This window comes from Sorex fumeus, unplaced genomic scaffold (genome assembly GCF_029834395.1).
Source record: "Sorex fumeus unplaced genomic scaffold, SorFum_2.1 ptg000033l, whole genome shotgun sequence".
NCBI lineage: Eukaryota > Metazoa > Chordata > Mammalia > Eulipotyphla > Soricidae > Sorex > Sorex fumeus.
This window is the reverse complement of record NW_026606090.1, coordinates 11,390,460-11,413,011: the sequence shown is the minus strand read 5'-3', so window position 1 is coordinate 11,413,011 and position 22,552 is coordinate 11,390,460. Positions and strand designations below refer to the sequence as shown.

Below are 22,552 nucleotides of genomic sequence, written 5' to 3'. Positions count from 1 at the left end.
TGTTCAGTCACTTTTCAGCTGGAAAGGTACAGAATAAACAAATTATCTGAAAGGCAAGATATTATTTTATATAAACAAATCACTTCTGGAGATTGCATGATAAATACCCCTGGCCTTTATGAAGCTGCTCTCCTAGGTGAGAGTCATCCCTCTCACAGACAGATTTCCTGACTGGGGGCCCTATTTTTCTAGAAAGATTTGTTTACAGCTATAGACCCTCCCCCCTGCAATCCCCAGCATGAAATCTGAGCTTTTCAGTGTTCATGAAGGCAGAACAAACAAAGGAGGGTACATTTTAGCCCCTACTGCCTGCTCTTCGGCAGAGTCACGAAACTTGTCTTGCCATGAACACATCTGCTAAGGGTGGCTAACCTGGCTGAACCTCAGTTCCACTCAGGCTGAATCCTCCTCAGTGTTCTGCATCCAATCAGGGTTGTTTGGTGAAACTTTGACCTCCAGAATGTGAACAGGGAGTTTTAAAATGCTAAAAACAACAGCACGTAATCCAGGGGAGATCATTTATCCCTCACCCCTAAAATGTAAAGGGCTATTTGGGGTATAAGAACTTCAACAGCCTTGTTAGAGAAAGGAAGCAGAGATGCTCATGGAATAGCTCCCCACTCCCAACCCTGCAGAAGGGAAAGGCTTTTGTCATAGCCTCATGTCACCCTCATACCCCACCTGCTCAAGGACAGACCAAGGAAAGCAAAAGGGCATCCCTGACAAATCCAAGGTCTCATTGACAAGACCATGGGGCCCAGGCAGTGCAATTTAGCATCAGGGAAGGAAGATGGGTCACAGGAACCCCAGCGCTCACCTCACCCCTCTAACTACCCAGCCAACTCCCCTACCTTAACATTCCAGCTTCGCATCACTCCTGGCCCCTGCCATGGACACAACCAGGACACAAGCTCCTGTGGATCTCCTGAGGCTCCCTCAGCCCACTCACAAGGCCTCAGGCTCTCTGATGGGCCTCACTAGCTTTTGGTTCATTAGACACTTAGCCCCGGGTTAAGGCTCACATGCGCTACTTATTGAATAACTATTAATACATGAACTGTGGCTGGATTATAAGGTAGGGGGCTCCAAGGATTATAAGATGGGGGGCTCTGTCGGACCTTCCCTCTGCCCTTTTGTGTCACTTTTGGTCAACAGACAGATATCTTTGGATTTATCTGGGTTTTAAGGAAGAGCAAAGCCCTAGAAACTCTTTATTTTATTTTATTTTTGAAAATGATCATTACTTCTCTAGAGGGGTCTCTCCCTGGGATACCCCAGTGGTGTTGGTGGTACTCAGGGGCCATGTGGAGTTGGATATTCAACTCAGGGTTTCACAGAGGCCAGGCACATGCGCTACCTCAGAGCCCCCAGCCCCAGTCCCCTAGAAACTGAGATGTGTAGAGGGCACTGAAGATAACTGACTGAGCAGACTGGGCATTTGGGAGAGGAAACTTGATCGTGGATGACTGTACAGAGGAACCAAGAATCTCAGTTTCCTTCTAGGTTGTCTAGTCCAGCTCACTAAGAGAGTGAGGCCAGTTGTCCCTGGTCTGCTCACCAGGAATGACAATGGTGCAGGCCGGGACATTTCCGTCTTCTCTCTCTTAGGGACCAGAGTATGTCGTGGAAATAAAAATTAAAAAATTCCCAAGTCTCACATTAATGTTACACAGGAAATGTGTTTGACATTAGCATCTGCTCTAAACATGTTTCATATACATGAGGAATGTAGCGATATTTTGGTTTACGTTCATTTTCGTAATAGAAAAACAACGATTCTATGTGTTGGTTTTCTGTTTTTAAGCTTCTTGAAAGAGTAAAAAGCTGAGGGGTGTGTGTGTGCGTGTGTGTGTGTGTGTGTGTGTGTGTGTGTGTGTTTGGGTAGACAGACGTAGCAAATAAACTGTCTTAAGAAGCATAAACAAAAGTTGGATTTCAAAACTGCTTGAATCTCCTACAAAAAAACCAATGACGAAAGTCACATTTCAACATGTGTAGCTCAATCCTGAAAAGCCAGTCTCTGGATAAGTGTTAATTGATCAAATATGTCTGAAGAGTCAAGGTTTTGTTTGGAAGGATGGAGAGAACCTCATCACCAAATTTTAGATACAATCAAGTTTTTGGTTTCTACTGTTCATAGCTGGCATGTTAGATAATACTTAAACGGCAGAGTGCCTGAATATATATGAACCTCTATAACAATCTGTTATCTGTCATGGTCCTCCCGTTATTCATCGATTTGTTCGAGCGGGCCCAGTAACATCTCCATTGGAGACTTTGTTGTTACTGTGTTTGGCATATCGAATACATCACGGGTAGCTTGCCAGGCTCTGCCGTGCGGGCAAGATACTCTCAGAAGCTTGCCAGGCTCTCCGAGAGGGGCGGAGGAATCGAACTTGGGTCGGTCATGTTGACTGCGTGCAAGGCAAACACCCTACCACTGTGCTATTGCTCCAGCCCAACAATCTGTTATAAAAATGACTTAAGAAGGATTGCTAAAACTGCCATTTATGAATGCATCATGGAAAAGTGACTTACTCTCTTAATTACAAAATAATTGCAGGGAAGAGCTTTTTTGGGTCAGACAAAATTTTCTTTAAACCTCTATTTAATTTTATTTTTTCATCATCATGGTTAGTGCTTGTTTGTACTTGTAAGCTAACATGTTTTTACCTTGTTTAATATTCTCTATTCTTTTAAATGTCCTCCCTTTAATTTAATACTATACTTTTCTCCTTCATTCCTAATTTTAATTATCTTTTGAATTCTTTCAGCCTACCTCAGTTTCTACATTTGCAGCTCTCTTGGATTTATCTGCAGATCTCAGCTATTTTAGCATTTTAAATTACTGATTTTCAAAGCTTTACATATATATGTATACATATGTATATATGCATATCTATGTGTTTGGTTTTGGGGCCACACCTGGTGATGTTCAGGGCTTACTCTTGGCTCTTTATTCAGGGATCACTCCTGGTGGGGTTTGGGGGCACCATCTAGGATGCTGGGAATTGAACCCAGGCTGGTCACATACAAGGCAAATACCCTACGTGTTGTACTAATCATCCATTAGTACAAATTTTAATTTGCAATTCTCCGCATACGCTTAATGTACAATTCTCAGCATCAGTTGGTCAATGGTAGCAAGTAAGGTAAAGAGTAACCTTTGGTCCTTGTAGTCCTTGGGGTCCAGGTGGTCCGGGGGGGCCCTAAATCCAAAAGAGACAAAATTTTGATTAGTAGCAAGCGTTTGTATTGAAGCACCCAGCATGACTCTCACATTGCCCTGACAGTAATTCTTTAATGATGATTTGCAATGATGGAAATTTTCACCAGTTACAAAATTATAAAAACTACTTACTTCTATATAAAAATACCAATACATTAAGGTAAAAATAATACTGAAGATGCTTTTGAGTTGTTTTGTAAGATGATATAAAATTTCTGCTTTCCCCCTTTCATTTTGGGATGAATTAACCTTTGAATATTGCCCGGGTAAATAGATACAGCATCGTTTCTGCCATGAAGGGCTTGATTTTCCATATACCAAAGAATAAAGCTCTATTATTAAGATAAAGCAAAGATGAATGAAGAAAACACACTTTTCCCTTGACGCTTCAAAAACAGGGCCTACTCCAAGTGATGCTTGGCCATAGAGTTTACTGTTTGGGCCTGAGGGTCCCTGGGGGCATGCAGTGAACAGGGTGGGGAGATTAAACTAAGGGTCCTGTACTTGCCAGTCATGCACTTCACTAACCCAGTTAGCACCATGAACCTTTTCTTGACTTTTAAACTCAGCAAAAAAAAAAAAAAATTCAATCAGGGCAAATATTGTGAAAGGTCAGGAAGAAAAGAAAACACACAAAAAAGTATCAGGTGAAAAACAGTTGCTCTATTAGTGCCACCAGCACCAGCATGCATCAGCATCCAAACACAGCACAAACCACACAGATCATGCATTGGGAGTTACCGTGACAGTTAAGGTGGTAATCCTCTGTTGGGGAAATGTAGTGAGAAAGATAGAGTTACCTCTTTTGCGTGCCCAAGTACAATAATACAATTCTGAAAATATTCAATTTTTGGAGTATGTTTTGGCAAGTCTGTTATCTTGGAAGAATGGACAAGAAATTGAGTACACATTCTGCTATCGTCACATGAAGAAAACATAGCAGTGCCAAGATTTCAAAATTATTTTGAGGATTTTATTTAAAACTCTTTGGATGATGAAAAAAGAAACTCAAACTTTTATGCATCTGACTTAAGAAATGTGTAGTAAAATGCATACTAGATGTTTGGGGGGGTTCTGAACTGAGAAACTACTACTCACAAAAGCACTCCTCTAGAAAGGTTCAGTTAGAACAAACGGAAATCTCCAATTCTATCAGTAGAAGTTTCCCTCTTTCCCTTATTTATGCATCAGAAATAGTTGTGTGAATGTGTCTGCATGTGCCATAACTACAGACAGACATTGATGTATAATTCATTTAATTTCTTGGAAAAAAGTGCTAGAGCACATTACAGAATATAGAATCTCAAAGTATGAATCTACTGATAATCTGATCCCTACTCCATGAATCACTTTGTACTAACGCACGCGTGCGTGTGTGTGTGTGTGTGTTGCCAGGGACTGAACTCAGGGTCTCACATGCAAGCAAGCCCCTGTACCACTGAGCTACATCACTGGCCCCTGTATTAATATTTTCTAGCGGTAGGGCATTTGCCTTGCACGCAGCCAACATGGCCGACCCGAGTTCGATTCCTCCGCCCCTCTCGGAGAGCCCGGCAAGCTACCGAGAGTATCTCGCCCGCACGGCAGAGCCTGGCAAGCTCCCCGTGAAGTATTCGATTTGCCAGACACAGTAACAACAAAGTCACCAATGGAGACGTTACTGGGCCCGCTCGAGCAAATCGACGAACAACGGGAGGGCCTTTACCTTTACCTTTTAGCCTGAGTCTTGTGATAAAAGTTCTGTAGGTTCTATAACCACTTCACACTTCTTTGGCCCACCTAGTTTATTCTTCAGGAATTTGGCTGTAATGAGCTGGATTAAAAATTATGAAAAAACAACTTCTTTGCCACCGTGGATGGATGAGTCATTTATAAAAAAAAAAAACTATTAGAAAATAGTAAAGTAGAAAGTTTCCTGATTGTTGCTTTCCATTTTACAAACTGTTTTTAGTGAGAAAACAGAATCATACCCTTTAGAAAGGGAAATTTATTCTCCATCTAGAGAAAACTTGCTGTCTTCTTTTTTCATAACAAGGATAAAAGCATGTTTTGTAATCAGTTCTATAACTAAATACATTTATTAAGGTCACTGAACTAATAGGGTTAAAAGGATCTTGTTATAAGGGTTCATCTCAGTTATTCAATTGAAAAAAGAAGAATTTTCTTCACACAGGGCTCTTCCCAGCTCTGCCGCAGGGCCTTTGCTCACACCAAGGAGGTCTGAAGGGAAGGTTTCCTCTAGAGTTCTTGTAGCTGGGCCCCTGAGTGAGAACTTCCAAGCTCGGCAGGGCTCTCTCTATTTTGCTTATTTGTTCTGCTGTCACACGGGTGGTGCTCAGAGCTTACTCCTGGCTGGGCACTCAGGATTCACTCAGGGGACCAATGGGGTGCTGGGGTCTGAAATGGGTCAACTGTGTGCCAGGCAAATGCCCAACTCACTGTTGTGTTGCTCCAGCTGGAAGAGCTTTCTCTGGAAATCCAGATATGATTTGAACAGCAAGATCTGGGGTAGCAATGGAGAAAGACTCAGCGGTCTAGTGAGGCTGGGTATGTGGTAAAGGCCAGCCTGTGTGATCAAACTGCCTGTGGTTCATCCCCGAAATGCTTATGCAAGCTTCAGAGATGCCAAGGCTGTTTCTTCTTATTTCTCATAATGAGGCACACTTCAAATCACCCAATATTTACATTGGAGAGCAGTTTGGTTCAGCTGCACCTGATAATTTTTAAAATCTTGATTTAGGAAAATGAAGAGATTTTACCACTAATTGTGGAAACTTAACCACCTTAAATAAAAATCAATGGATTATGGAAGAAGTTTATGTAAATAACAATTTTTAGTAGAGGCAACAGTAACAATTTCTATTTCTAATATGATTATTTAATTCAGTTTTGTTGAGTTTTTTGGGCCACACCTGGTGGTGCTTGGGGGTTACTTAGGAATTGCTCTGGTAATGTTCAGGGGTCCATGAGGTACTGGGAATCAGACTTAGGTCTCTTGCTTGCTATGCATCTCCCTACTCTCTTGAGTGCTCTTTTGGGCCTCCGATGTTTTTTAAAAGTGCAATATGGTCCAATTTTTCCAATTTTCCTAGAATTTTAGCATTACAAAAAAGAGTAGGCCAGGAGCTGGAGAGATGGTCCAGGTGTCTAAGTGTCTGTCTGGTATCTGGACAACCCTGGTTTGAACACATGACACTATGTATGGGTCCTGGAGGACTGTCAGCATCACGTCTGAGCAGAGCCAGGAATAGCCATTGGGCACCTCTCGGTGTGATCTTACCCCTCACTCCCCCATAAAAGAGAAAGAGAAAAGGCAATAATGATATGAAACCAGCAAAACTGAAATCCATTATTTGTTGGAGAATTATAATGAACATCCATCTCTTCTCAGTTGAATGGCTACTTAATTTGATTATATTAGGAACTGAATCCACTAGAATATTGGCCCTCCCGTTGATCGTCGATTTGCTCGAGCGGGCCCAGTAACGTCTCCATTGGAGACTTTGTTGTTACTGTGTCTGGCATATCGAATACTCTCGGTAGCTTGCCGGGCTCTCTGAGAGGGGCGGAGGAATCGAACTCGGGTCGGCCATGTTGGCTGCTTGTAAGGCGAACGCCCTACCCACTGTGCTATCGCTCCAGGTAAAAATAAGATTTTGATTTTGGGGGAGGGTTTTGGATCACGACCGGTGGTGATGACAGATTACTCCTGGTTCAGTGCTCAGGAGTGATTCCTGGTGCTGCTCAGTGAAACACATGTGATGCCGAGAATTGAACTGTGATTGTCTGCAAGTAAGGCAAGAACTGTATCCCTGTCCTATCTCTCTAGCCTGGGCGCAAATAGTTTTTAAGTACAGACAAATAACTATGAACAACTTACAAGCACAACACATGACCTCTCTAACAACTAACCCCATAAAAAGAATCCACTTTTAGGATTATATTCATAAGATATAAAGATGAACTGGTTGCTGTGATGGTGTCATATGTCTATAGTCACAGAACTTTAGATACAACAGAAGGAGCGGGCAACCACCCTTTCATATCAAGAAACAAGAATAAATTTTTACAAACGTGTAGTGTATTTCAGCATATCAAAAAAGCGTTCAGGAACTGAAAATGATCCTGATAGATATTTTGATTTTATGGGCTCAGAGAAAAAACTATTCCCCAAACAACCCCCATTTTATAAATAAGACCAATAGAGTACAGACACATTAGGTGATTTCTCCCCACCCAAGTCTAGCTAGTCAGCAGCAGAGAAGAGGTTCAGAACATACTTTGGCTTCAGGCTAAGAGCAGCTTCATGCTTAGCTCTGTTCATACAAAGGACAGAAGATCCCAAAATGAAGGTTTTATTTTTATGAAAAACAACCCTGACCAATAGGATTGGAGCATTTCATAGAAGAGAAGGAGCCAGATGCTTCTACAGGCAATAAAACTGATGATATTGAGAGGTAAGAGGAAAATTTACAAACCAGGTAACGATGTTTAAACAGTGCCTATCTTTACTAAGAAAGAACTCTGAAAACAGAGTTGCAGCACCCAAAACTTGTTTTCTACCTCTTTCTCTCTTCCTATGCTTACTTAGTGTGTGTGGGAATAAGTTATGGAATAAGGGAGCAATGTAGCAAACTAGGCACTGAGCTTCACAACCGCTCTGGCAAGTGTCAGCATGGGATGCTCACTTTATTATTTTTTTTCTGCTTTTTGGGTCACACCCGGCAATGCTCCAGGATTACTCCTGGTTCTGCACTCAGGAATCACTCCGGCGGTGCTTGGGGGACCATATGGGATGACAGCAATCTAACCAGGGTCGACCGCATGCAAGGCAAAGGCCCTACCCGTTGTGCTATCACTCCGGCCTAGACTGCTCACTTTAGAGATGCATGTCTGCAAGCAGTAAAGGTGCTTCTCTTAGTGTTTTATCAGAAGGAAAAGAAGTGAAAGGAATAGAAAAACAGGTGGAGCTGAAGAGAGCTTCTGTAAAAATTGTTCTGTTAAAGTCTTCTTAGTTAAAAATGGTAGCAGTTACAAGGAACCCATCAGAAGGTAGACCTGCCATATTTAGAGGACTACAGTGAAATTAAAACTATAGGAAAAACTCAAATAAGTATAAGATGGCAAAGATTTAAAATAACTCAGTTTAAATATAATAACTGTCAAGTAAAGAAATGGCTTGTACATATGAGCTAAATATAGCCACTTTCTGAACTAATAGCAGTTTATGTAATATTTACAAGCCAGGCCTGTCTAAGGCATGCTAGGGTAATATGAAATAAGCATGATGTATGTTTGTAGACACCAAAAAGTAATCTGGTGAGACTAAAGACTAAATAAATGATGTGGCTGGAACACAATTACGTGTTAACTTTTGCAGCTTGACCAGTAGGATTTAAGGGATTCAGAGGCAGGGTACATCCAGGGGATGAGAGCGGGTTTAGACAGGTGGATGAAAGAGAGAAAAGAACACAATAAGCCAGGCAAAAAGAGGAAACTATTTTACTGACATGATAAATGACAATTGTAGGGGAAAAGGTGTGTTGTGCAGAGAAAGTTTAGTGAAGGAAAGGCAAGGATTACAGAGTCTTAAACGTCACATAGAGCAGGCTTGGTTTTGGCAATGAACTGACCGACCTGTGGCCAGGGAAGGCACAGAGCACGGGCAGGAGCACCAGAGAAAGGTTTAGTGCAGTGTTAGAGTGGAAATGGGAGAATGTGGAACTCCCTGGGATGGAGGGAAGGGTGCGACCTCAGACACACTGTGGAAAAGAAAGAGGCAGCTTTGGTCTGATATATTAGAGGCAGGACCGAGGACAGGTTTAACAGACCTTAAAAGTTTCGATGTAAAAGATTTCAAAGACTTAAGGCATTACTAACAGAAACGAGCCAAGGAAGGGAAGCAGGCTAGGAGGGAGCGGGAACCGGCAACATTCTATGTATTGATGGATGCGGAGAAGACAACAGAGGCTCCATAATGAATATATTCTCTTAAAGGTCGTGCAGATCAGAATTGAGAGGGAAGATGCAGAAGGCATCGCACAGATGAGCAGAGCGCGCGCTAGCCAGAGTGCAGGTGTCTGAGGCAGACAGAGTTAGAGGGGAAGTAAAGGCGACGGATTCAAGCCACACAGTGTAAGGGTTGCTCCTAACCAAAAGGGAAGAATGGGATTCTCGCAACATTGAGCCGACAGAGGACTCTCCCTGTGTCAAGCACTGTCCTAAGTGCTTACCAGCTGCTGATGCATTTGCACCTCTTCGTAACTCATGGGGCAGCTACTACATTCTCCAAACCCAGGCACAGAGGGGTTCAATAAGCAGCCCGGAGTCCGACGTTTAATAGGCAGAGAGCTGAGATTTGAGGGTGCACAGCTCCACCTCTTACAGGGCTTTTACCTGCTTCAGCAGAGTCCCCCCTCCCCAGGCAAGGACACAAGAGGTACACATGGTTCTGACGGAAGCATATTTGGAGGGAGATAGGAAAGACTGACAAGGACACACATTTGGACAGGGCTGGGGGTGGCTGGGCAGCTGCTATCTGTACACATCAGTGTTGCTCTTAGTGTCAGGAGGGGACGGTCACTTGCCTGCAAGGCTTCCTGGAGGTTGCCGTTGTAGTCGATGATCTCTGTGGCACCTTGATCCCCCTTTTGTCCGGGAGGACCCTAGTAAGAGGGAAAGTTAGGTTAGAATGGAGGGGCACCATGGGGAAATAGAAATATTAACTCACAACCATCCATTCCTGATTCTGACCCACTTGTACTCGAAGAATAAATGATTCTTCAAAGTTTGTCCTTATCACAAAGGAAACCAACCCCTTATAACTCCATGTTTGTGGTTGGTTAAAGGTCTGAAATCTTATTAAAAATATATATGATTTGGGGTTTGAGTTATAGTGCAGCAGGTAAGGCATTTGCCCTGCATGCAGCTGACCCCAGTTCAATCCCTGGTATCTTACATGGTCCCCCAAAGCACAAACTTCAGAAAATTACTGATTTGAGTTGCAAAACTTCTGCTGCCTTTATTCACATTTACTCATGCAACCTCTAACCTATTTCCCTCTGTACTTCATTGGCCTCACCTCACTCTTTAAGAACTTAAAACACATTTTGTAGACCTGACTTTCCCAGTGAGAATATAATTTAATTAAAATTATGACAAACAGGGAACAAAAAGAATATCTCTATTTAGGAATCCAAATATCTATACATATGCACAATATATATTTAATATATATCACCAGTATATATTTGAAACACATATCTTACTCATTTGCTCTATTAATTTCAATGATCACATTCTAATTTCTTGCCTGGGATTTTAAAAGGCTCTGAAAATATGGATCAATGTAAGCAGAGTGTAAGATAGAGTTCTTTAGTCCTTCTCCTGGAGTCAGTTTTTACATATCCATAAGGACGTACATGCTCCCTGATGTTGGGGTCTATGTTAAAAATAATATGACGGGGGCAACCATGGGAATAGTGACAGGACCCCCCTGCCCGACCCCTCCCGTCCAGAACCTCATGAAGACCTGCATGACCACATACTCCAGTCTGACCTTAGTGGGGCAGGTGTGGGGACAGGCAGACAGCACACTCACCCTTGGACCCAGCGCTCCTGAGTCACCCTTGTCACCTCGCTCACCCTTTTGCCAGTGAAAAGAGAGAAAAAAGAATTAGTAGTGTGTTGATAGTCTAGAAAGATCTCCAATTAAAGACGTATTTAATACCACAGAGCAGTTCCCATGGACATTTGGCATGGCCAGCAACAAAAGTCACAACCAATGCACTTAATGCTGTTGTAGAATATTAAAATTCCCCTTTCTGAGGACGGAGTATTTATTTTTTTATGTATTTTTGGGTTATACCCAGTGATGGTTGGGGGTTACTCCTGGCTCTGGACTCAGGAATTACTCCTGGTGGTACCATATACAATGCTGGGGATCGAACCCAGGTCGGCCACATGCAGGGCAAATGTCCTACCCGCTGTACTATTGCTCCGACCCCCAAAGATGGAGTATATTGAATGTAGACTCTATATAATAACTCTCTCACTCAGGATATTCAAAGCAATGGGAAAAAAAGGTTTCTATGAACCCCAAAGTAAGCTTTTACCCCTCAGGTTGAGTCATGTTCTTGCCTTTTATGAAGACATTTGGGGTGAAGGGTAAAGGTTAATTAGCTGGGTTGTCTGCCCTCTGAGAACAGACGTACAGATAATTGGGACAGAGCTCATTCTAGGAGGCAAGGATGCTCATCAGCTAGAACCCCTCTGATATCTGGGATCAGGAAAGTTTGTCTCTAGATATTTTAATGCGTGAAGGTGCTGAGGAGGACAGCCCTCAGTTGGAACTGGCTGGCAGAGAGGAAGTCAGTGGGCCCAAATCCAGCCTTCTCTCTCTTACTTAAGTGCCACATGAGGAAGCTGCCTCAATGGTGTCATGAACCTGCTCATAGCAGCTGAAGACATCCAGAGAACATGCAAAATTCTCAGGACTCTACATTTAAGTATTTGGATATTGGAAACTACACAGATTTGAAGGTTCTATAAAATAGCCTTACGTTGATAACATCCTTTTTCTAAATGAAATTAAAACATTTTTATAATGTTTTTCTACAAATTACTACAAACTGGGTGAGAACCAATGAAGTTAGGCAGGAAAGGAATTCTAGTATTTTCATGCTCTCATTATGCTAAGAGCACTGACCATGATAATTAAATTTGCAATGAATAGAGAATTACTAATTTCTGCTCTCTGCTTCACTCCTTTTTCATGCCATTAGCTAATAGTACCTTAAATAACACAATTCTGCTAACAGCATATAAATTATTGTAGATACAATATAGAACATGATAAAACGACTTTAATTGGTGGTGAAATGTTAATGGTTTGAAGGGACTCAACCGATTATAAAGCTAAGTATAACCTTTATGATAAATTTGAAAAGTGAAAATATAAGTGAATAATTATATTCACTCTCTTATAGAGAGAGTGAAAATAAGACTGAAAAAACAGATGAAAAAATAAGAGAATAAAAAATAAGGGTGAAAAGATCAAACCACACTTTTTCTTACGGAATAGTCTGAGGTCAAGAATATACAAAACAAACTTGAAAGAAACGGCTTGTAACTTTATGAAAATAAAAGAAAAAAAAGAAACAGGATTGATTGTGCTCAGAATGAAATGATTACACCCCCACTGAGAGTTCAACCTAGAGCATGAACATGAACAAAAGTCAAAGCTCAACTCCTGAAGGTCTCAAGTCACTAAAATTGGTCATCCTGTTATTCACAGTGGTCATTTCATTACTGACAGTTGTCATCCCATTACTGACCTTGGACCCCTTTGGGCCTCTAGTTCCCGATTCACCTTGTTTTCCCTATGGCAGGAGAACAGAAAGATGAGAGAGAGAGAGAGAGAGAGAGAGAGAGAGAGAGAGAGAGGAGAAAACAGTGGAAATACAGAATAAGAGATTAGCAGTGGCCCAGAATCCACAGAGAAGCTCGCAGCAAAGTTGCCTGATCCCCTGAATTATAGGTCCTTCCCTGCTCTCCCCACCCCTGCCCTCCGTCAGGAGGGGGGCAGACCTGTGAGGGATTCTCATCAGTCTCAACAGCATGGGTCTGCACACGCTTTCTTGTCATCAGAGTAAATCGAAATCTGTGCCTTGAGATGGCTTATTAAAATTAAGTGTTACCATCTTAATTCTCAGGAAGAGAAAGGACAGATTGAAGAGTCAAATCAACCCTCAGCTCTAATGTTTTCAAGGGGCCCCACCACCGGCTACTGAGAAACCAACTCAGCAGCCTCCACGTTCTCCACAAAGAGTTTTAGTCCCCATGCAGTGATAATAACCCACTGACAGGATGCTCCCCGCCCTTCCCACTTGGACACGCTGTTAAATCACAGAAGAGAACAGAGTAGACTGGAAGTCAAACTGGGAACTCCCGTTTGAAAGGAGGAGACTGGTGTGAATGTTAAGAAATGACTAGTGATTTCGGCTCCTTAAATATCATCCGTACTATGAAAAATGTAAGAGATCATTTTCGTTTCACCTTCTAGGGCACTTCTGGTGCTCACCTGGGGGATTTCCACCCCCTCCTGACCTGGGTGTCCCCAGAATAGCCCCAAATTGTGTAAATAAGGCTAACACAGAGCACAATTAAGGGGTCAACTAGTAGGATAGGGAACCAGGAAACAGGGTTGGGGAAAGGTTGAGAAAACCCATTGGGAAGTATGTGACTTCCCCTCAGGGAACTAACCTTGGGTCCTGGGATGCCAGGTTCTCCACGCTCTCCTCTTCCAGGGGGCCCCAGTGCCCCACGCTCACCCTGTCACAAATTGCAGGCAGTAAGTGACACATTCCTTTGCCTGCTTGCACAAAGACTGGCCCTTGTAGATCAATAATAAAAGGTAAAAGGTAAAGGCCCTCCTGTTGTTCATCGATTTGCTCGAGTGGGCCCATTGGAGATTTTGTTGTTACTGTGTCTGGCATATTGAATACATCACAGGTGGCTTGCCAGGCTCTGCTGTGTGGGTGAGATACTCTCGGTAGCTTGCCGGGCTCTCCGAGAGGGGCGGAGGAATCGAACTCGGGTCAGCCATGTTGGCTGCGTGCAAGGCAAACGCCTTACCGCTGTGCTATCGATAATAAGTGACATAAATAAAGTCAAAGAAAGCAGAGGGCTGCTATTTACTGGCCAGGAACCCAAACAGATGAGCTCAGTAGCAATGCAAACCATGGCTTCATCTTTCTATTAGCACACCCATTTGGTTCAGTAGCTGACTCAAGGCCACTCTTGGTACAATGCTTGGGATCCCATGGAATGCTGGGGACTGAATCTGGGCCAAAGCAAGTGCCCTGCCCTCTGAGACCTCTCTCTGGCCATATGTCCATGACTGAGATAAGGAAGTGTTTCTGTCAACGCCCCTCAGAAAGAGATGTGGGTAAACTGGAAAAGGGTGGGTGAAGGCCATCATTACACCTGAAAACAAGGTCATCATTACACCTGAAAACAGCACTGCATGGATTTTGCATTCAGTATGATTGCTTCATGAGTCGGGAGAAAAAAATGTGGGGCTGGCTTATTTTTAGGAAGATGGCCACAGAAAGGGAACAAAGTCGGAAAAGGATGCAGAGAAACAATGCTTAGGACCCAGACCAATCTCCTTGGTCTCTCCATCGCCTCCCCCCTCCCCCACCTTTTTGGTTTTTATCCACGAGATACACGGACTCTTTCCTCCTGGCTCTGAGGCTACAGGCCTGAATAAAACAAAACTTACATGAACGTGAATGCTTATTTATCTCTTGTTCTTTTTCTTTTATTCTAGAAACTGCCTTTCTTGTCAAATCTGGTCAGGCTTAACCAAAAAAATCTTCCTTTGGGGGCGGCAGTGAGGGTCACACCCAGGGGTGCTCAGGGGTGACTCCCATCTGGGTGCTGCTGGGGCAGGGGGGACCTGTGTGATGCTGGGAATGGAATCTGGGGTTCTGTTCCAGCCCCCTGGGCCAGCTCCCAGGCCCCCACCTCACATTTTGTTAATAAGCCTGGCAGCTCATTATGTGAAAAGAGATTTCTTGAGAAAATAGCAATTCCGAATAAATTTGATCAAGTTTCAGTACCCCTTAGGCACACATAGTTTCCATTTACGAGGATTAGAGTAATTTTCTCTTGACCAGCAGAAACGAGGATCCTTTTGTCAGAGCAGAGCATGAACATATTTCTTGAGCTCTTGGAAACCATCCTGGCCTCTTTCTGGTGAACGCAACACACACTGAGGCAAAGACTGCTATGATTTTAAAAAAAAAATCAAAGAATGCAGTTTGATCTAATTTTGCCTCTTCTTTGATTCACGAGTCTGTCATGAATAAAGTTCTGTCCTCAGAGCTGTACCTTTTTATGTCCTACTGGGTAGATAAAAAGAGAACTATGGGCCTGTCTCCCCAGCAACAGGGTTTTTATATGGTGGCATAAAGACTTCCCTTTCAGATCCCTCTCTAGGTTTGCCAAGAGGAAGATCAGGAGGTGGTTTTCATTACCGAATCTCTCTGCAGATGTTGCTCTGGATGGATCTTTTGGGGATGAGGTACACAGGAATCTATATGACATCAGTACTTTCCTTTGAAATTCAGGGAGTGAAGGGTAACAGTAAGACTGTCTGATTTACAAGTGTGACCTAAAATTGGTGATGAGGACCAGGAGTCAATGGATTTTAGCTCTCCTCCTCACAATTCTCTGACTTTTCTGTAAGGTCAGAGTCTAAGAGCATCAAAAAGTGTTTAGGAGTAACTGGTGAATGCAACACACGCTGAGGCAAAGACTGCTATACAGCCAATAAAGCTCTTCATCATGACATCTTGCCTTAAGTTTTCTGAAATTATCTCATAGTCCTCTATTTGCAATGTGTTCTAATAGAAATGGTGGTAATGGGTGAAATAGAACTTTTAACTTCTTTTTCTTCTTCTTTTTTTAGGTGCCATGGGGTAGAACCATAGCCTCTTGCATGTAAGACATGAGTTTTATCACTGAACCACAGCTTGACCCTTTGTAATTCTTTGCTAGGAAAAAATATTTGGTCACCTAAATAATACAGTCACAAATTTTCTCTCAACATAATGGCACACATAAGACATATGACAAAAAAATATGACAGAAACTTTCAAAAAGTAATGTGAGAGAAAAAGACTCCATTTACCTTTGTTCCTGGCAAGCCTGGTAAGCCTGGTTCTCCTTGGGGACCAATGAAACCTGGTTCTCCCTTTAAAATAGAGAGGACATGGGGTTTTCATTCATTTGACAGGAAATAAGTGAAAAGGCAATCTGATTTTCTTCTATAGGGATTTTCACCCTTGGTTATATACAGATCTCTTACCGTGGTCCAACTATTGACTATAAAATTAATCAGAGCAGCTTTTAATCAGTGAAAGTGGTTTTGGAAAAGCTATTAATAAAGTAAAAGTGATAACAAAACTAAATTGCTGTCTTCATGACCTACTTTCTCATCTGCTCTCATGTTTATCATCCTCATCAAACCCAGATCCATTACATTTGGGTGGATGCGGTGGGTCTCCCCCAAAACACACCCCAGCAATTCCCAGTCCTGTTATTCATGTCCCCCCTGTGGTTCCTTCCATTGAAACGTGGATTTACAGACTCAGAGGTAATGAACAAACCAAAAAATGCCTTCTGAGACAAAGCTGTAAAAAGACTGTGACTTCCATTAGGGGCTATTTCTTGTTCTTGCTGACTTAGACCAGTTGCTTCGGGTAAAGCGGCCCTCTGAAGAGGCCACTGGTGAGGACCAAAGTTGTGGAAAACTACACAAGTGAGTCTGTGACCATCTGATCAACCTCAGTGGAGACACATATGTGAACACAGAGTTCACAGCTTGATTGCACCCTCATGAGACACAGAGCAACAGGAGCCCAGACATGCTCGCTCAAGTTCCTATTTCTCTGAAACTGAGATAATTATGGTCTCTTCTTTTGAGTCCTGCAAGCTTAGGAGGGGAATATTGTGGGCAGCAGTAGATGACTGATGGAGTGGATGTGACTGGAGCAGAAATTCAGATATTTCAGTCTTTGCTTTAGGATGCTGGAAAGGAAACAGGAAGATACAGAGACAGTGCTTTACAAGAAGTTAAAATATATCATAAAATATTTGTGACACAAGGGAATTTTAAAAATAGACCATATAAAACTGGGTGGGGAAAAAGGATATTGCCCTACAAAATGTTTCATGTCAATATAGAATCAAAAACTAATTATTTCCAACTCTGAGACCGGTATGAGAAAGTGGAGAGTCACTAATGCTTTATGTCTCTTGTTTGTGAAAGTCTTTCTGCCTGTTCATGTGCATTTATACATAACAAAAAAGAGAACCTGAATAAATAACTTTGGCTGAATTTCTTAGTGGCCTGAAATGAAAATCAACTATATTCAGAGAATCAGTGATGAGCATTCTATATCTTATGAAAGTTTGACTTATTCATATAAATGATAAAAATACATTTATTTATAAGTTCCAAGTTTCTCCCAGTAAGACAATATAAACAAATGTATATACAAATGTATACAAAAATACAAAATATTCACCCTATAAAGTTAAGAAAAAATATATCTGTATTAAAGTAATGTGTATCATTGGTAACTATTTATAATCATAAAAATATGATGCAAGTTAATAGTTAATAGGTAGATAACACTCTGGCACGTCTTCAGGTAGACATAGTGATGTCACTCTGAGCAAAGCAAATAAAAGCACCATAAAAGAAAGAAAAAAGAGTAAATGTTGCAAACGTTTCTTCTTGTTTGGGTTAGTGTTAGTTTGTAGAAAAGTGGAAGCATGCAATTTTATAATTCACATATAAATAAAAGACATTTTGTGATGTCAGTAGTCAAGATGTATTTTTTTTTTTTTTTGGAGGCCACACACGATACTTGATGCTAAGTTAAACCTGGGCCACTGACATGCAAGACAAGTGCCTTATCCCTTGTACTATTTCTCCAGCTCAAAGATAATCCCTTTTTTTCCTTTAAAAAATGGAACATACATGGAATTCTCACATGTAGATGTATAGAAAGCTTATTTAAACTTAATTTTCATGGTAAAACTTTTACTTAAAGATACACTTGAAATGCAGTGCATTTGAAAGTCACGGCCTTTAGCACTACCAAGCTACCTATTTTATTGAAAAATTTTGGCTTTATGCCACACCTGGCGGTGCTCAGGGAGGCAAAGCATGTGATCCGGTGTGCCACACCAGTGACCTGGCTCCACGGCTTGGTGTATGATTCCTTACACCTCATCATGCCGCTCCAGGAATGTGTCTACCTTATATTTATATTTATTTCAACTCATCAATTTGTTTGGGGGGAAATAGCATACTCAGCTCTAGGATCACAGTTCCGGAGTCCTCGACCCCTAGAAAGACACTCTTATTCTCTCTATTTTGCAAGGATGAAGGAGAGGATTGTTCTTTGCTCCTCCTGCTTCAGGGTTGAGATAAAGAGAATACAAATATGACTACTGTGGCATTAACTGGTTGGATTGATTATTTATGTCCCTAAGCTTTCATCAGGATTCTCACATCTAGTCATGCACCTTCATCAGGGAAGAAAAAGTAAGAAAAGTCCTTTGGCAGAGTTTCAGAATCCACCCTGCATCTAAACTTCAAGAAACTTTCTTGTACTTGAAGGCATTCTACTTGTAGCATTTGGGTTGGTATCAAAATAAAATTTGCATACAATTTTATGCGAAGGCTATTAAAATAATCTCCACTTGTTCACAGAAGTATCTATATGAGGCCCCTCCTCATGTACTTAAACCAAAATAATAAAGTGTAACAGATTGACTGCAGAAGCAGATATGAGAATCCAGCTGCCTTGGATTAAGAAACACATTAAAGATATTTTTTAGAAAAGCATGACACTGTAACTTGCTATTTTTTTTGTTTGTTTGTCTTGGAAAGTTCAGTTACATTTCAAAAGTATGTTATTTAATTAACTTGTAATGGGTTTTAGAAATTCTCAGCTTTGTTTTTTAAAGTACATAAATATCAAGAGATAAATGGACAGAAGCTCTGTAAATCCCAATTTTGAAGTATTCGAAAGGATTTTTTTGAGGCCAAACTGTTTGAGAACTGTTGGTACACAATATATCATTGAGTTAAAGACTGGCTTAACAAGTTGGCATCCTGAAGTGTCAGATAATGGGAGATTCTAGAATTATTAAAAAATGGCTTAATCAAGACCTACAGAATAGTACAAGCAAGAGAAATTGAGGTCATCACTTGGGAAAAAGTCAAGAAACAATAAATGCTCCCCATTACTGTTGCCTTGATGTTATAGGCTCAAGTCTTAGCAATTACTATTATTAGGAGTAATAATAAATAATTACTGGTGCTGGGGGTTACTCCTGCTTCTGTGTTTTCTGCAACCAATAGATGCAATTGATTCTTCTTGTTTCATTACCACGTACACTCAGAACTTCTTTGATTCTTTGAAGAAATAACTCGGCATTTTTCTCATGTGACTATACCATCATTTTATGAGACAATATATACTTCCCAAGTCATATGGGATTGTGAAACAAAACAAAGTTTAATACACATCAGCAACGTGTAGGTTAGAATGCAGATTTACTAAGAATGAGCTTTCCTCCTTTTGGAAAGGGGCAGGGGATAAGGTCAGAGATCTTGAAATCTCCTCAATCAATATTAACCTTAAAAAATTCTTTTTGTCTAACTTGAACTGATGGGCAGTTTAAAGTTTCTAGAATCTCTTGAAATGTCTGGACAAAGGCTATGACAACCTACAGTTTTACAAACATTTTGATATGATTTTAAAAAATAAGCAAGTGATTATTTTTACTGTCAATTGCATTTCCGTTCCTTAGAACAGAGGGGAAAAAAACAGGGGAAGGAAAGTAATGGGCAGCAACTGAATATGATACAAGCACAGATCACTTTTTGGTTTGCCTTGGTTTTATTTGGCTACACCTGGTGGTACTCAGAGATCACTCCTGTGAGGGCTTAGGGCTTGCAGGGACCCTGTGCCATGCTGGGGATCGAACCTGGGTCTGTCAATTGCTAGGTAAGCAAACGCCTCGACCGTGGGCGATCTCACAGAGATCATATTTGGAAACCACCTTGGGAGTAAGTCTTATTATACAAAAATGAGTTTATGTAAGTTTACCAGGAAATAAATAAGAGAAACTACTACCTCTGAACCAACTGATGATTCTTCAGGATATCTTTGTATATTGTACTCATTGATGCAGAGGCAAATATGAGATTGCTAAACTGAAAATTATTCAGCTCTGCTGTGTCTGAGTAGATGGGGTACACAGATACCAGAGAGAAAGTTGGAATTCGGATGCAATTAAGCTCATACATTATTTTTAATAAAGGAGCAGTTAAATCTAGAGCTGTTTTTATAAAGCTTTTTTGAGGGTGGTACCTGAATCAGAAAATCCAAATTATAATTTCAATAAGCCCTTATGGAAATAACATGAGGAGAGGTGAGAGCCTCTGGAAAGGGCATGGCAATCAGGGAAGTGCGAATTTGCATAGTCAAACATGGCAGAGAGCTATACCGGTGAAGCAGAACTCCCATGTACAGTGTTTCCTGAAACAACATTCACCATTTTAGTTGGTGATGAGTTACTGCTTTGTAAAAAATGGCAAGACAGGGGCTGGAGGGAAAGGCGTTAAGGTGCATGTCTTGAATGCATCCCATTCCAGTTTGATTCCCAGCATGCAGCATATGATCTCTGAGCAAATAAACATGATTCAAACACAGATCACTAGGCGTGATCCCTGAACACAGAGATATGAGTATGAGGTAACACTTTGTCCCCTGGCTGCCCCCTCCCCCAAACACAAATGACAAGAAATAGCTAAGAGTATGGGGCTGGAGCGATAGCACAGCGGGTAGGGTGTTCGCCTTACAAGCGGCCAACATGGCCGACCCGAGTTCGATTCCTCCGCCCCTCTCGGAGAGCCCGGCAAGCTACCGAGAGTATTCGATATGCCAGACACAGTAACAACAAAGTCTCCAATGGAGACGTTACTGGGCCCGCTCGAGCAATGGGTAAGGTAGTGGTCCTGCACAAGCACCCGGGCCCCAGCGATTAGCAGAGGAATAAGTTACAAAGAGCTCAGATGCATTCAGAGCTACTTCAATGTTTCCCTCTTAAGGTTCACACACACACACACACACACACACACACCACACACAAACACACACACGTGTGCACACACACACACATACACACACAGATCTCTTTCTCTTCTTTCCCTCTTTTGTTCTCTCTTCTGTCTTCTCTCAAGGACGATGATACATTAGGATTTTATTTTTGTTATCATTGAGGACATGATTACAAAGTCAAACAGGATTCTAGTTATTCATATTAAAACTTTGATTGGAGGAAATCAAGAGTGTAGAGGACCAACAGACAGAGTTCAAAGTGTCATAGCTCCAAAGCTAGGGTTCACTAGGGAGAGGAAAGAGTAGGGAGAGGAGAGAGAAGAGAGGAAGGAACAGTGGAGGAATCTGGGGTGAAGAGGAAAGGAAGACAGAGGGAGAGACCGAGGGAGAGGAACAAGTATGTTAAAGTTTTCTGTTCTTCTACCATGACCATAACAATTAAATCCAGGTTTAATCTGTTATTTTTATTGTTACCTTCCCTCCCCCCCTCACTGGTCCTGGAAAGGTCTGACTAGATGTACTCTTGGAACAAACATAGAAAAATATAAGCAATATAAAGTCACGCTCTTAAGGACTGTGCTATGATTTTACCAAAGCTTAACACACACACACACACACACACACACACACACACACACACACACACACAAGAACACCCCACCACACCTATACACACACAAACACACATACATACACACACTACCTTAATACTATCCTTAGCCTTAATACTTAATATCCTTAGCCTTAATTAGCCTTAATACTTAACTATCCAATGACTTAATCTGAAAACCATAATTAATAGTTGGCACAATATTCTGCTACCCAAGTTACATGTTAATCAATGATTAAAATGATTTACAGAGAAACAGAAATCATCTCCTTTTGTACTATTATACTAAGAAACAGATCCCACAGCAAATTGCAAAATTAAGAAATATTTGGTTTAATTTTCTGGTCTCATTTTGGATATTGCATGTGATCTCTTCCTGCGTGTGTCATGCTTATTCCTAACATGAATTACTACCTCGTAAAATACTCAGTCCTCAAAAACAACAACCCCAAACCCTGAAGGCATATTGTCCTGTGCTGAGTTTGTAGAAAAGAAAAAAAAAACAATAGAAGAGCTGTGATTTTGACACATGGGGTTGGGACGTGGTAGAAATGCTCTAGGTTTGGGATAGAGCACAGCTTCTCAGTGCTCTGGGAGCTGCCCAACACTCTCCTGAATCTGGACACAGGTCCCTAATTTCAAATAGAACTTCAGAGCAAGCCAGGGCACATGCCTATGTAGCCCAGGCCTCTGGAGAGATAGAGAACTGTGACATCAAACATGGGACTGATTTTGGAAGACTTAATGGTCACTCACACGTGGATTTCCCCAACTCTAGGTAAAGCATATTGGCAGCCACAGTGCCCATCTGCACTGCTCCACCCAGGGAAAGTCAGTGAAAGTAACTCAAGGAACTCTATTTGCAAAATGTCCCTGTTTTTTATTTTTTTGTTTGAGCCACTCCCAGCAGTGCTCAGGGCTTACTCCTGGCTCTGCGCTCCAGGATCACTCCTGGTGGTGTTCAGGGGACCATATGTGGCACAAGAGATCAAACCTAGATTG

The 22,552-nt window shown here is 41.6% G+C and overlaps 1 protein-coding gene across 1 annotated transcript in view; it reads right to left on the bottom strand.

Moving 5' to 3' along the window:
* COL25A1 (collagen type XXV alpha 1 chain) overlaps positions 1–22,552 on the bottom strand; it is a 457,778-nt gene that overhangs the window by 30,223 nt on the left and 405,003 nt on the right. The window contains exons 19-25 of the mRNA XM_056116824.1: positions 15,927–15,989; positions 13,493–13,561; positions 12,565–12,609; positions 10,830–10,874; positions 9,817–9,894; positions 3,971–3,994; positions 3,165–3,209 (exon numbers count right to left, since the gene is read on the bottom strand). Of these exons, the coding sequence (XP_055972799.1) occupies positions 3,165–3,209; positions 3,971–3,994; positions 9,817–9,894; positions 10,830–10,874; positions 12,565–12,609; positions 13,493–13,561; positions 15,927–15,989 (369 nt within the window). The remainder of the gene's footprint in view (positions 1–3,164; positions 3,210–3,970; positions 3,995–9,816; positions 9,895–10,829; positions 10,875–12,564; positions 12,610–13,492; positions 13,562–15,926; positions 15,990–22,552) is intronic.